The sequence below is a fragment of the Bufo bufo genome, chromosome 4 (genome assembly GCF_905171765.1).
Source record: "Bufo bufo chromosome 4, aBufBuf1.1, whole genome shotgun sequence".
Taxonomy (NCBI): domain Eukaryota; kingdom Metazoa; phylum Chordata; class Amphibia; order Anura; family Bufonidae; genus Bufo; species Bufo bufo.
Window position 1 is genome coordinate 312,364,638 of NC_053392.1, and position 14,383 is coordinate 312,379,020.

Sequence of the window (14,383 nt, forward strand, 5' to 3'; positions counted from 1 at the left end):
CAAACTTTTTACATCTTTTTCAAGCTTTCTGATCTCGATCTCCAAAAGGATCACAATTTCCCAATAAAATTTTACGGAAGTCCATCAGTCCATATATAATAAACATAATACATTTGTATTATATTGTGTATTGAGGAAACACATTCATTTCTGGAAATAGGAACACAATTAATGTATAAAAGTGAATAGTAATGAGTTTAGAAAGAAAAAAAAAAAACTTACATCCTGGTTTGACATATCCCAGTAAGGCCTTTCTCCATAGGACATTACTTCCCACATGACAATCCCATAACTCCATACATCACTGGCTGATGTAAATTTGCGGTACTGGATTGCCTCTGGAGCTGTCCACCGAACTGGGATTTTTCCTCCCTAATAAAGAAAACATTCAAAGATTGCAAAGTCAGTGGCTAACAAAAAGAAAAAAAAAAAAAGTTAAAGTGCATTTCTATCCAAAACAGAAATTTTAATATATATTGGTAAATCACAAGAAAACCAGAAATAAAAATATTTTTCTGTCTAATTGCTATTGTTGCCAACATGCCATAATGATATAAACATGTTTTTGGGAGTGATCTGCATTTTTCAATGGAATTTTTAAAAGCATAGTCATTTTAGGTTTCTCCAAACATGAAATGTATTTGGCAAGCTTTATATCCAATCTCTCTGTATAAATATATTTATTTGAGATAACGTAACTCACAATGTGAGATGGTGACTGGAAAGGTGGTAGATAGTGTATATAATTCACCTAGGATTCTCACCTATACATGGTGAAAGGCTCCATGAATTAGAAGAGCAACACATTTTTTTGGTTTCCCTCGATGTCTAAATCTAAACCAGTGTTTTGGTCCTACTCCAGTTCCGCTGCATTTGTCTCATTAGAGCAACTGTACGGAGGCCTAGCTACACTGGAAACGCTCTCTGGACAGAGAATGGAGGCTGCTCACAAGCTAAACACAAGCTGTAAGTACAGGTTGCTGCTATATGTAAAACAGAGAGGGCGCATACACTTTTTTTCTTTTTGCGTTTCTTAGTATCTTACAACCTGTATATGTGTTGCCTGTATATATGCTACCAATTAAAGCCAGAAAGGACTCGAGCTTTGGACATTTGCCTGTCTGTGTGTCTATAAAGACTGTCTTGACTCTGACCATTGAGCCAAATTCCCATAACAAATATGCCTTCAAACTAAAGGCAATGCCATACAATAATAGGGATTAGGTTGTAAAATGATTCTCATTGTTCATGGTGACATTACTGTCTAATTGTAGGTAAAAGGTAACACATCTGTAACCCCCTTGCTATAATCCCTGCTTTGGTCTACCATTACCCTATCAATAGCCAGTCATAAGTCTCCTTGCAATTTCTGAAGAACCTGATTTTCTACTTCCACCAACAGACTTGTAGGATCAACTTTATTATTGTTTGTTTTAAAGTCACCCCCCCCCCCCCCAACAAGTAGACCGTTTTGCTAGCTTACTAGAACATGAAAACACATTTGCTTGAAGTAATGGAAGATTATTAACTAATTTTACCATCTTAACCTTCAAATACACAGCACATAAACAAGCACTACATGGTACTTTGGGTGATCACTACATTATTTATCAGAATATGCAATCCTGTGTGTCCTTTATTGTATAAGACCGACACTGGAAAGCGATGAATGTAATAAAAATAACACCTAAAGACCTAAAAGGGCATTCCAGTTATCTACTGGATAGGGGGATAAATGTTAGACTGATAGAGGTCGGACCACTAAGAACTCCACCAATCATGAGAATTTCACTCATTTGAAGGGAACTCTGGTTAAACATGTGCTGTGCTGCTCCATTCATCTTTATGGGACTGGGACCAATTGCTGGGTCTTGACTTCAATTCTGGGTGACATACTGCATGGTATAAAACATTCAAAGCAAAACACAGAAAAGTAAAGAAGACATAACAAGAAACATATGTATAGTAATGAAAATTACCACCTTTCAGTTGAACATGATGAACAAACAACATATCTATACAAAATATATAAATCACTTACAGTTGTTGTGTATACTGCATCTGCGTCATCTTCTATAACTCGAGATAAGCCAAAATCTGATACTTTGCAGACAAGGTTACTATTGACTAGAATGTTGCGCGCCGCAAGATCCCGATGTACGTATCCCATATCGGCCAAATACCTCATTCCTGCTGCAATGCCTCTCAATATCCCCACCAGCTGAATGACGGTGAACTGTCCATCATGTTTCTACAGAAAAAGGAAAATATACGCTGATTCCTGAGTAAATTATGCACTGTAGATAAATGCCTGATGTGACTAAATGACGGCATTGCATGTCCTTCAGTAAGTCTATATCCATGACGTTGAATTGGAAATGGATGCATTATCTGGAACTAAGTGAACTTATGGGAATCATGAATGCTAGAAATGGCTGGGGTGCTTTTACCTGTGCATTTGATCCCGGAGTGTTTAGTGTTTGGACTTTTAAGGGCATTGTCTGAGTAGATCCTGAGCGTTTAGTTTTTGGAGGTGCAGTAAACAATTCCAAACATTTCTAAAGCAGAAGATGATCACAACTTAATTTATTGGAAAAAAAATTACAAGTACTATTACGTAATTCTGATGTGTCCAAAATGTGAATGTTTAGGCAAAATCTTAAAATGGTTGACAACACCCAAGATACACCTGAAATAAAATACAGGTAAGTGCTTACCTCACAGATCCCGCACAGAACCTGCTCTGGTTCTCCTGGGCCGGGCTCTATTTACCCAGCGGCAGTGGTGACGTCATGTCAACAACACTGACCACTGCAGCCAATCACTGGCCTCAGCAGGGCACCTGACAAGACCAGTGATTGTCTGCCTTGGTCACTTGTTGTTGATATGACATTACCTATGCAACCCGGTAAATGGAGTCCAGCTGGGAGAACTGGAGCGGTGGTGAGGCATCTCTGGGATAAGTACTTACCTGTTCTTCAGATGGATCCCTGGGATTGTTCTGTTTTAACCTGAAATCAGAAAACCTCTGTAAATCTTAAACATTTCTTCTTAAACATTTCTATGAAGCAGTTCAAAGGAGGTCATATGGTAGTCAAAATGTACCAATGCGCTACCATCAGCTTTTTACAAGAAAGACGTAGATGGTAAGCGATTATTACATCACTGTTTAAAAAAGACCTACAAGCACATAGCATTTCATTATATTAATTGAGTAGTTATAATTTGCTTTTAATGAAGTACATTCATATTGCACAATACAGAAGAAAGGAAAATGCATTTTATACAGCATATAGTGTGCCCAAGATCTAGCAGTCCTTACTCAGAACAAAGTAAGCCTTAAGGTGGCCATACACATTAGAAGTAGGCTGAGGTTGAACTAATGATCGTCTGGTGAAGCTTGCTGATGCAGCCATGCACTTTTTTGTCAAGTTGGCCATTTCAGTAATTTGAATTGGCCTAAATATTCAATGATATCCGATTTATCTCAAGTCAATCATGAATGAAAGCTCTTTTATAGGAATAAAAGATCTCTCTTCCAACTATCATATGATAAATGTGGCCAACCTCTTTCCAGATGACGATGGTGTGTCAAATAGTCTAATGTGTATGGACATATACCACCACACTTATAACACAACAGCAGGCAGAACCAACACCCTTTCACAGTGAACCATCTCCGGGGACTCATACACTGGTGTCCTACAGGCGTTCATCAACACAAAATAGTGTAGATAACATAGGTAATACAAAAATCTGTGGTATTGCCAGGTGTGAAAAATAATCTGATTATATAACATACAGTAGATGTGTTTTTGATTTGTAACAGCGAACGAATTACATATCTGATACAGTGCCGACCATCAAGAAATTTGAAGAATTATGGGACATAATGATATCAGGAATAGATATAAAAGCATTCTTTATCATTACACTTTAGACAAAAACATAGTTGTAACCCAACAGGTTTAGTATGACAATTCACTTTGTGAAACATAATGGAAGAAAAGGCAACTTCATAGCCAAAATGTCACAGGCTGAATCTAGAAAGATCTAGGAGTTTGAGTCCCTAGTTCTAAAAGGATTAAACGCAGAGGTTCAAATATTTGGCTTTTTGAAGAACACTTTGGGGAACATTCACTATTGTGGCATAAAGGCACAAATTATGGCGCACACCGTATTTGTGCAATCATTTGTGATTTGTGAGTTTTTAAGCGCTCAGCAGTTTTCCAACATGCCTAAAAAGGGGGCAGTGCTTAGTGGGATTGGGTGGGGCTTTGCATTGCCCGTCAGATTTACTATAACTTTTGCCAGAAGGTGGTGTAAGTTATAGCGGAAGTCTACGCATAGACTTCAGTATCTTAGCACAGCAGGACAGAAAGGTTGCTAATTTCTTAAAAGGCATCTGCCTCTTAAGTTAGATGCATGTCACACCAGTGCAGGGTGTGCAAGTATTGGTAAGCCAGGGATAAATGTCCCTTACTGGGCCAGATTTGTCATGAAGATATGCCACTTTTGTTGCGTAAAAACTTAGCAAACTACGCGTTTTCAATGGCCGTTGCTCAAAATTTTCAGCACAAGTGCCGTTTCTCCGCCGGCCACGCCACTTTCCTGAAAAGGGGTTATGGAGAGGACGGGGAAGGGGCACTGCCACCTGCCCCACTACATTTATCTTCTACGCCGGGAACACTGAAGTTAGGGGCGCATGGACTGCCAAATGCTGCGCCTAATTTATGAGGAGACGTACGCCTTTTCATAAATTAGGTGCAGCATCTGGCAGCCAGTATGGGTATCAGAGCCTGGTGTACACCACCAAGCTGTAGTAAATCTGCCCCACAGTGTGCAGTGTAGCCATCTCATGATTTGTCCAAAGATGTGATTGGACTGGTCTTCAGATGTCTCCTCCACATACCCTTCACAACATTATAGATACTGTTAATATATCTTTCAACATTGTTCCACAGAATTGTATTGTAGAGAGACTACTATATACTGTATGTCAAGTACCAGGTGTGGTTAATTTACTGTACATCCACATTGTATTTTCATGTATTCAAGTATACTCACTGTGTACATTCCATTTTTACTATTGCATGCATTATGTTCTATTTTACAATTGTTTGTATCTGTCTTAATTTCTTTTTGTTTACTTTCTGTCATTTTGTTCTAATATGTATTACTATATTGCAATGTATTAGTTTTGGTCATAGATGGAAACACTGTATAGTCATATTGCTTTTGACTGAGACTTAAAGGGGTTTTCTGAGACGTTAATTCTTATGACCTATCCTCAGGATAGATCATCAGCATCTGATTGCTGGGGGTCCGACACCCGCAACCCCAGCCGATCAGCTGTTCGAGAGGGCAGTGACGCTCACAGTACCACCACGGCCTTCTTTCAGCTCTTCCTAGGCCAGTGACGACGCATCCATCGGTCACATAGCCTACACGCAGCCCAGCCCAATAGTAGTGAACGGGGCTGAGTGCGATACCAAGCACAGCCGCTATACAATGTACGGCGCTGTGCTTGGTAAGCGCGGAGAAGACCAGGGTGCTCATAAATGCACCAGTGCCCTGTCAAACAGCTTATCATTGGAGGTTTTAGGTGTTGGACCCCCAACGATCAGATATCAGTATTAAAGTCTTGGAAAACCTTTTTGTTCACAAGTATAAGGAACTACCATTTTATACTACTAAGGCCTCTTTCACACTTGCGTTGTTGGGATCCGGCATGCACTTCCGTTGCCGGAGGTGCCTGCCGGATCCGGAAAAACGCAAGTGTACTGAAAGCATTTGAAGACGGAACCGTCTTCCAAATGCTTTCAGTGTTACTATGGCACCCAGGACGCTATTAAAGTCCTGGTTGCCATAGTAGGAGCGGGGAGCGGGGGAGCGGTATACTTACAGTCCGTGCGGCTCCCGGGGCGCTCCAGAATGACGTCAGAGCGCCCCATGCGCATGGATGACGTGATCACATGGATCACGTGATCCCTGCGCTTGGGGCGCCCTGACGTCACTCTGGAGCGCCCGGGGAGCCGCACGGACGGTAAGTACACTGCTCCCCCGCTCCCCACTACACTTACCATGGCTGTCAGGACTTTAGCGTCCCGGCAGCCATGGTAACCACTCTGAAAAAGCTAAATGTCGGATCCGGCAATGCGCCGAAACGACGGTTAGCTTAAGGCCGGATCCGGATCAATGCCTTCCAATGGGCATTAATTCCGGATCCGGCCTTGCGGCAAGTGTTCCGGATTTTTGGCCGGAGCAAAAAGCGCAGCATGCTGCGGTATTTTCTCCGGCCAACAAACGTTCCGTACCGGAACTGAAGACATCCTGATGCATCCTGAACGGATTACTCTCCATTCAGAATGCATTAGGATAATCCTGATCAGGATTCTTCCGGCATAGAGCCCCGACGACGGAACTCTATGCCGGAAGACAATAACGCAGGTGTGAAAGAGCCCTAAGAACAATTGTAAAAACCTGATCCAGCCCGGTTTTTATTTTGATCCTGAAAAATAAATATGGCGACAAGCATATCATTAAAGCTCCTATTAAGGATGGAGCAATTCTGAAATGCATCTCGCAAGGAGGCACCAGTGAGAGAAACAGCCTTTGCAAGATTTACCTATAGAAATTGCTAAGGCCATGACTGCTAATAGTCAAAAGTAACAGTAGTCAGACTCCTGACGATCAGATTTTGATGATCTATTCTGAGGATAGGTCAGCAGTATAGTAGCACTGCACAATCTCTTTAAGATTGAAGCAAACCGCCTAAAAAAATATTGGTAAAAACATAGACATTCCTTTTCTTGGGTTACTTTATTATTTAGAGACATGAAATAATCTCCTTGTGAAATTCCATTATACACATAACTATTTAATTCACCAAATCATACAGTATATTGAATATCACCAGAACTGGAGAGAATATATTCACATGGTCCGCACTGTCTTTTTTCACCTATCAACCAGGAAAACAAGCAGAAAACCGATAGAGGATGATGTTTACATATTAAATTTAGGGGGTTCTTATTACATACCAATCCAGATGACTGAGGAGAATGTAAAAGTAAACACAAATCTCATGCATATTTATGAAACCCTAAACATTCATTTTACAATAATTTATGAAGAGCACTCACCCTTAAAAATGCGTCTAGAGCTCCGTTCTCCATGTATTCAATTACAATCATTACTGGTTTCCCTAAAACATGAAACATTTAATGTTTGTGAGACCTTTTCCAAGCAGAACCAACATTCATTTTGATAAGAAACATCTTGCTGCACTTGAAAGTTTGCACCAGAGGAGTAGTAGCAATGGTAATGAGATGAGGCAGTTTTAAGTATCGGTGTGCAGCATGGATGTAATTTGTGCACATAAATAGTAAGAAACAATATGTCAGTATGTACTGGAGATGGAAGGAAAGAGACACTTTTCTTCCCATTGAATTGCCATGCTGTTTGCAAGTCTAACATAAATCAACGAGAAACCTCATCTCTGTATACTAATTTCCATCAAAATAATGTGGACACGATAAATATTTACTGCAAGACTGAGATCATTTCATTCAAGCCTAGCAAAAAGTCCAAGCCACAGTAGTGAGGTCTACTTACCACGCGTCACTACCCCTTCCAAATGAACAACATTTGGATGGTCAAACTGGCCCATTATACTCGCTTCGCACAGGAAATCCCTCCTTTGTTTCTCTGTGTAGCCAACCTTCAGTGTCTTTATGGCAACTGCTACATCTCTTTTTCCTGGAAGCTTTAGGCGACCACTGCACACTTCTCCAAACTCTCCTAGAAAAATATAATAGAAGGTGACTGTGATTTCTCGGATGTTTTCTACTGGACTTTCCATTCGTAAATGTCTTAAAATAAAGAATAAAATGTCTTTCATGATAATATAACAGGTTACTCCAAGATGGGAGTAGGTAACTTTGGTAGAGATCTACTATGGTTATGAGAATCACTATCTATGGTTATGAGAATCATACATGTATACATGTTTTTCTTTTTATGATCCACTCCTGTTTTTGGCCTCCAAAACTGCATCAGGAAAGCAGATTGTGTGGTTATACCTTAAAGGGGATGTGCTACAACATTGATGACCTTTCCTCAGGATAGGTCATCAATATCAGACTGATGTCAACTGTTTGAAGGTGAAGCGGCGCTCGTGGGAGCACAGCTTGCGCTTCAATATTACCTGCGTATCGTCTCCTTTATAGAGGTGGCACAGTGTAATTAAGACTACTTATCCCACTCAAGTTAGTTGTAATTACAATGAGCCGCCGCTGCAAAGGAGACTGCACACAGATAATTCTAAAGAGGAACAGCGCTCGTATGAACACCGCTATCTCTTCAAACAGCTGGATGTCGGGGGTTGAACCCCCTCACATCCCCAACTGATAATGTTGCTCTGCGCAACCCCTTCAATGGGGACAATACTGATCATATTAATTTATTACCCAATAATCTGCAAATCAAATTATTTTGGAATGTGTCACAAACATTGCCATTGCAGATTCTCAGATGCATGCCTAGATCTGTTCCAGCCCATGGCTGGTCACTTATGTGTATTTAAAGTGCCTTCCTCTAGGACAGGGATGGGCAAACTGCGGCTCTCCAGCTGTTGTAAAACTACAAATCCCATCATGCCCTGCTGTAGGCTGACAGCTGTAGGCAGACTGGGAGTTGTAGTTTTACAACAGCTGGAGAGCCGCAGTTTGCCCATTCTTGCTCTAGGAGAACCTGAGCTTTAGGTATTCTAGTCTTGCTTGTCCTAGTGCAGGTGTTCTTATTTCTTTCTGATTGCCTGTGTACCAAGCCTTTCCTGTTTACCATCTCTGATCCTCCACTTCCTGTTCTGACCACTGCCTCTTTATCATATTGACCCTCATCTGCCAGCTGCCCCAATCTCGGACTTGTTTCAGGGATATGCACAAACTCTGCCTGCCCTGACCAGGGACTGTTTTCCAGACTATGAGTATTGACGGTTCCCTTGGTGCTTCACACCAGTGGGTCAGCTGACAACTACTCCAGTACTATTCTAGCCCGCAGCAAAGTCCAGATCCTGTATAGGGGTTAAATGGTGAATACCAAGAGACTGTCAGGATATCGCTCTCAGGATTAGCCTAAAAGTCAAACCAGTTAGTTGACACAGTGGTTCCATAACCCTTGTCCATAACATAGAGAGGCCTGTGGGAAAAATGGTAGAAAATACACTATACCTTGTGGCAGCAAACACCACAAACAGGCTGTGTATTCTGACTTCAATAATTTGCAAAATACTTTAAAGCTATAATTGGCTACAGCAATGTTAGCGTTAAGAAAAAAAACAAAAAACTTTGTGAAACAATGGTGCAAAATGATTCAAAGAGGAGCTTCTCAATATATATATATATATATATATATATATATATATATATATATATACATATACATAAATACATACATACACACACACACTTACATACAGCTCTTTTATACTTTATCTGCTGTAATCTAACATTTTATTCTAAAGTGCTTTCTATGCTTATTGAAAGTAAATAAAAATGTATTAGGCAAACTGTTGTACCTTATGGCAGCTTGCCTATAAAATTGTGCCATCAAACTCCAATAAACATGATTTATTGGCAAGCCTTTGCTGCTCATAAATTTTTACTGAGAAATAAAATAAAAATGCATTTGATTCCTGGGTATCAGTAAAATTGCGTTAGTGGAAGCAGTGTGTGTTGTCTGAGGTTCACCTCATGGAGCCATCACAACGAAACGGTTTGTATCCAGCCCCAGGTTTGTATTGACAGACAATAAACAAAGGACATTTCTGTGCAGTCACTAAATCTCATAAGGCTTTTCGTTGTGAAAGTCTCTTATCAGAGATTTCAGAAAATGACATACACACTGTATAATTTAGAGCTCCTATCCCGCCAGAATTAACACTGCATCCTGTCAGTCGATCGGGACCTGATATTTAATATCTCTGTCCTTATGACAACCTGCTTTTGTCTTTTTTAATCTTGCGCTCAATTATACATAAAATCAGGAAATGGGATTAGCCCTTTTCACCTGTAGGATTTAAGTAAATTAACGTGTTTATGAGATAACTTACTTCGTCCTGCCTAATTACAGGTTACATGAGGGTGCTGGGAAATGAATTTTTACTTTAATCATTTATTACTTGTGTTTCCTGAGGCGACAGCCATGTTTGTCAGTAAAAAACTGCAGATTAAGTGGAGATAATGTAGGGCATTAATATTAATGCGTAGAGCATTTGTAATCTTTGTACATTGCACTTCAAATCACTAAAAGACTACCAAGTGATTTTTACACCAACTGTAACCAACGAAAGTTATTATTTGGGACAGATACTAATGTTAGAAATGTAACTGACCATTTTCTCCGTTGTATACAGTAAATTATAATTCTGTATTCATCCACCTAACCAAGGAAAATTTTACAATTTAACATCCATATAGACAATCTAGAGAACAACACTTTTGTGAGTGTGTGAGCCCAGACCCATACCACTTCTTCATAGAACGTGTACATGGTAATATTCTGAGTTCCCAAACCTCAGTGGTGCCTTTTGGACTTTGTCATCAGTGAAAACATCTTTCTCAGTAAGGCTCAGTTCAGACCTGAGCGTTTTACAGCGCGTTCCTACGCGCTGTAAAACGCTCAACAAGGAGAAACCAATGCTTCCCTATGGGAATGGTTCTCACCTGGGCGTTTTACAGCGCGTACGATCGCGCTGTAAAACGCCCGACGCTCAAACAAGTACAGGAGCGTTTTTTTGGGCGCTTGTCGCGCGTTCCCGTACATAGACTTTCGGGAACGCGCGACACTGTGTGTACGCTTGTCTCTGTATGCGCGATTGTAAACGCCCGTACAATCGCGCATACAGAGCGCTCCTTTCAGAACGCTCAGGTCTGAACTGAGCCTAAAACATCCTAGACTAAAACTCTGAAAGTGAGTGGACAATGGCTTAGCCTTTGATCTACTGAATGAGGCTTATGTATCCTGTTCACACCCACAGCTGCAATAAAAATGACCAGGAATGATAGTTTTTGTATTTTTCCATGTTATGATTTATATTGAAAATAAATTTTCTTGGGTCGATAATGTTTTTTTTTTCCCTAGCTGAAATGTCAGCAAGTCTAGGGAATCTCAAAGGCAGTGCTCCCCCTGGAAAAAAAAAGTACACAAACTATCTCTTCTCCAGAAGGAAGAAAACGGTCTTTCTAATGCCATCTCTAAGCAGCTACTCTGTAAGTCAATGTCTATTAATACCTTTGCGCCCATCATCTCGATATACTCATCCTAATTGTTGATGCACTGTGCAGCTACGATGTATATAACTATTCACCACTTTAATGACAAATCTTACTGTATATCACTCGGTGACTAAAGAAGCTGAGCTGGTACACTGTCAGTCTGATCCTCCTAAAGTAACAAGGAGTTGAGATGATCAGCTCCCTGTCACAAAGAATGACAATCATAGCACTCAAATTGAATCTAAATACCAGCTAACAGCAGAAGATACACAAAAATAAAAATGGGGAAAATCTGCTACCACAAAGTTCAAAAAAAAATTAAAACAATGTACCCCGAAAATATTCACACTTACAAAGTATTGTTTTAAAAAGATGAAATCTGAAGTGGATACTCCAGCACCAAAAGCCTGAGTCATGAAAACTTTAAATAATGTTTTAATCTTTTTTTCTTTTTACAGTTTTTTGGCACTGACCAGTGAATTCTCATAACAGGATTTCACTTCTTTTTTTGGAATAGATCACCTTACAATTGCTATATACACTGGGGCACCAGCAACTACCTCAATATTATAAGGGGTGGGGGGCAATTAAAATCAAAGATAAAACCTTGAGGTAAATAACACAGGATCATGACATTGACAAAAGGAATTGTGTGCTTGGCTCCTTACTTTCTCACTCTCCAAATGAATAGCAGATATCAAAACACATGCCTACAATGGGCTCTTATATAAGTAAGAAAATACAAATTGTGACTTTGCAGCCACTCAGACAACTTGGTTGTTGTCCTCATAATGATAGAAAGGTATATACAACGTGCAATGAATTGCTCTCTGCACAGCTGCTACATAACAGACCTTTCCACGACAACATCCTTTTTTTCCATCATGAATTTAGAAACCGAGCACGAATAAAAAGGTTGAATATATACGTTAAAAGCTCGCTCCAGTCATAACATTCTGAAGGTACAATTCAATGGCTAAATGGAAATGCTCAATAAAAGCACCAGTCTCTTACCTGCACCAATTACACGCTCAATTTTTATACAAGATGCATCTAACTCCTTAGCAAATTGATGGACAGCTCTATTCGGATCTTCATATGTTTCAGGGTCAATGTAGGTTTTGGTGCCTGGAAATTTAACTGTAATGATGTCAGAAAGCAGAACGGTGATGAAGAAAAGCACTTATTGTTCATACAGCTAGAATGGCCACCTCTCATTCATCCAGGTCATGGTATATCAGTAGTAATATTTCAGAGCACCTGGACTTTTTTCTTGGAGACGTTTTGCCAGTTATCCCACTGGCTTTCTCAATTAGAGTGGCTTGTATAAGAATTAGCCCACATTAATTACTGGTGACTCATGCCTCAGCCACCAAGTTAAGGTGCTGATTTCATTTCCATGACTGAAGCTATTAGGTGTGGTTAAAACTGCCTCTGACTAGGTGTTATAGCTACATTGTAAGTGGCAGACAATAAATGTCACACCACCTCTATTCAAGCTTTGCTTCTCCAACTTAACATAAATAGCTTCTTTCACACCTCTTTTTAACCAGTCCTCTTCTGTGTCTAGGATGCATACCTCTCTGTCATCAAATTAGTGTCCTTTATCCTTAAGATGTAGGTACAGTCGAGTCCTGACTGCAGATGTTAGCTTTTCCGTGATGAGCTATACGCTGATGTAGCTGCTGTTTTGTTTTCCCAGGTTTCCATTCTAGGCGCTCCTAAGGGTACTTTCACACTTGCGTTGTTTGATTCCAGCAGGCAGTTCCGTTGCTTGAACCGCCTGCCTGATCAGGCAAACTGTATGCAAACGCATGTCATTTTTTTCATCAGGATCCTGATCAGTCTGAAAAATGCCTGATCAGTCTGAAAAATGCATTGCAATACCGGATCCGTTTTTTCCGGTGTGATCAGGAAAAACTGATCCGGTTTTTATTTTTTTCACATTTTTAAAGGCCTGCGCATGCGCAGACCGGAATACCAGATCTGTCAATGTGGCAATTTGAATGCTGGATCCGGCACTAATACATTCATATGGAAAAAAATTCTGGATCCAGCATTCAGGCAAGTGTCCAGTTTTTTTGGCCGGAGATAAAACTGCAGCATGCTGCGGTATTATCTCTGTCCTAAAAAGTCAAAAAGACTGAACTGAAGACATCCTAAACGGATTACTCTCCATTCAGAATGCATTAGGATAAAACTGATCAGTTATTTTCCGGTATAGAGCCCCTAGGAGGGAACTCTATGCCGGAAAAGTAAAACGCTAGTGTGAAAGTACTCTTACTACACAGCATACACAATATTGCTCTTTTTGTGTTTTAGCATACAGTCTTTTGGGTGAAATTTCTACATTAGTGTTTCACCGAGTTTAAAGTAGACTGTGATGTGAAGTTTAATTTTTCAGATACCCCAACGGAGTATGGAAGAACCAAGTTCTTCTGTCTATCCTGCTTAGCACCTTCACTGGCAATCTTTGCCAAGCACAGAAGAGCCAACACCTGTGGCCAGGACTCAGCTGCGTACCTACATCTTAAAGACAAAAAACATTTGTTTGATCACAGTGAGGTTTGCATCTTAGACACAGAGGAGGAATAGTTCAAAAAAGTTGTGAAAGAAGCTATTTATGTTAAGTTGGAGAAACCGAGCTTGAATAGAGGTGGACGGCTGCGACATCTATTGTTTACCACTTACAATGCAGCTGTAACATATCTCCTGAGGTAGTTTAACCACACCTGATCACTTCAGTCATAAAATCAACACCTTACCTCCATGACTGAATCATGAGTCACCAGTATTTAAAGCAGGGGAATTCTCGTATAAGCCATCCTAATTGAGAAAGCCAGTAGGTGGACATTGTATTTGCCAGTGGAAAGAATTTATGGCCATGACAAAGACAGCCGTGCATTATGCTCAGCTATCTTCATCAGGGCAATCAACTTTATAGGGTGTAAGTTCAAGCTCTTCTCCATTCAAGTCCTCTGGCCGTGGGGGAACTGTGGTGGCCTGTTCTAGTGACTGATAAGGGTCCCAGCGGTCGGACCTCTACCCATCTACAGTAGCAGTTACTACCTATCCAAGGGATAGGTGACAATTGCTTATGACAG

General features: G+C 40.3%; 1 protein-coding gene across 2 annotated transcripts in view; it reads right to left on the bottom strand.

Annotated features, from left to right (window-relative positions):
* Positions 1-14,383, bottom strand: part of EPHA7 (EPH receptor A7) — a 172,438-nt gene that overhangs the window by 23,264 nt on the left and 134,791 nt on the right. Inside the window, exons 10-14 of one of the 2 annotated variants that reach the window (XM_040428774.1) lie at positions 12,294-12,407; positions 7,618-7,803; positions 7,146-7,207; positions 2,042-2,251; positions 223-372 (exon numbers count right to left, since the gene is read on the bottom strand). In XM_040428774.1, coding sequence (XP_040284708.1) covers positions 223-372; positions 2,042-2,251; positions 7,146-7,207; positions 7,618-7,803; positions 12,294-12,407 — 722 coding nt within the window. Of the gene's footprint in view, positions 1-222; positions 373-2,041; positions 2,252-7,145; positions 7,208-7,617; positions 7,804-12,293; positions 12,420-14,383 lie in introns of both variants that reach the window. The other variant, XM_040428773.1, reaches the window with a different exon arrangement.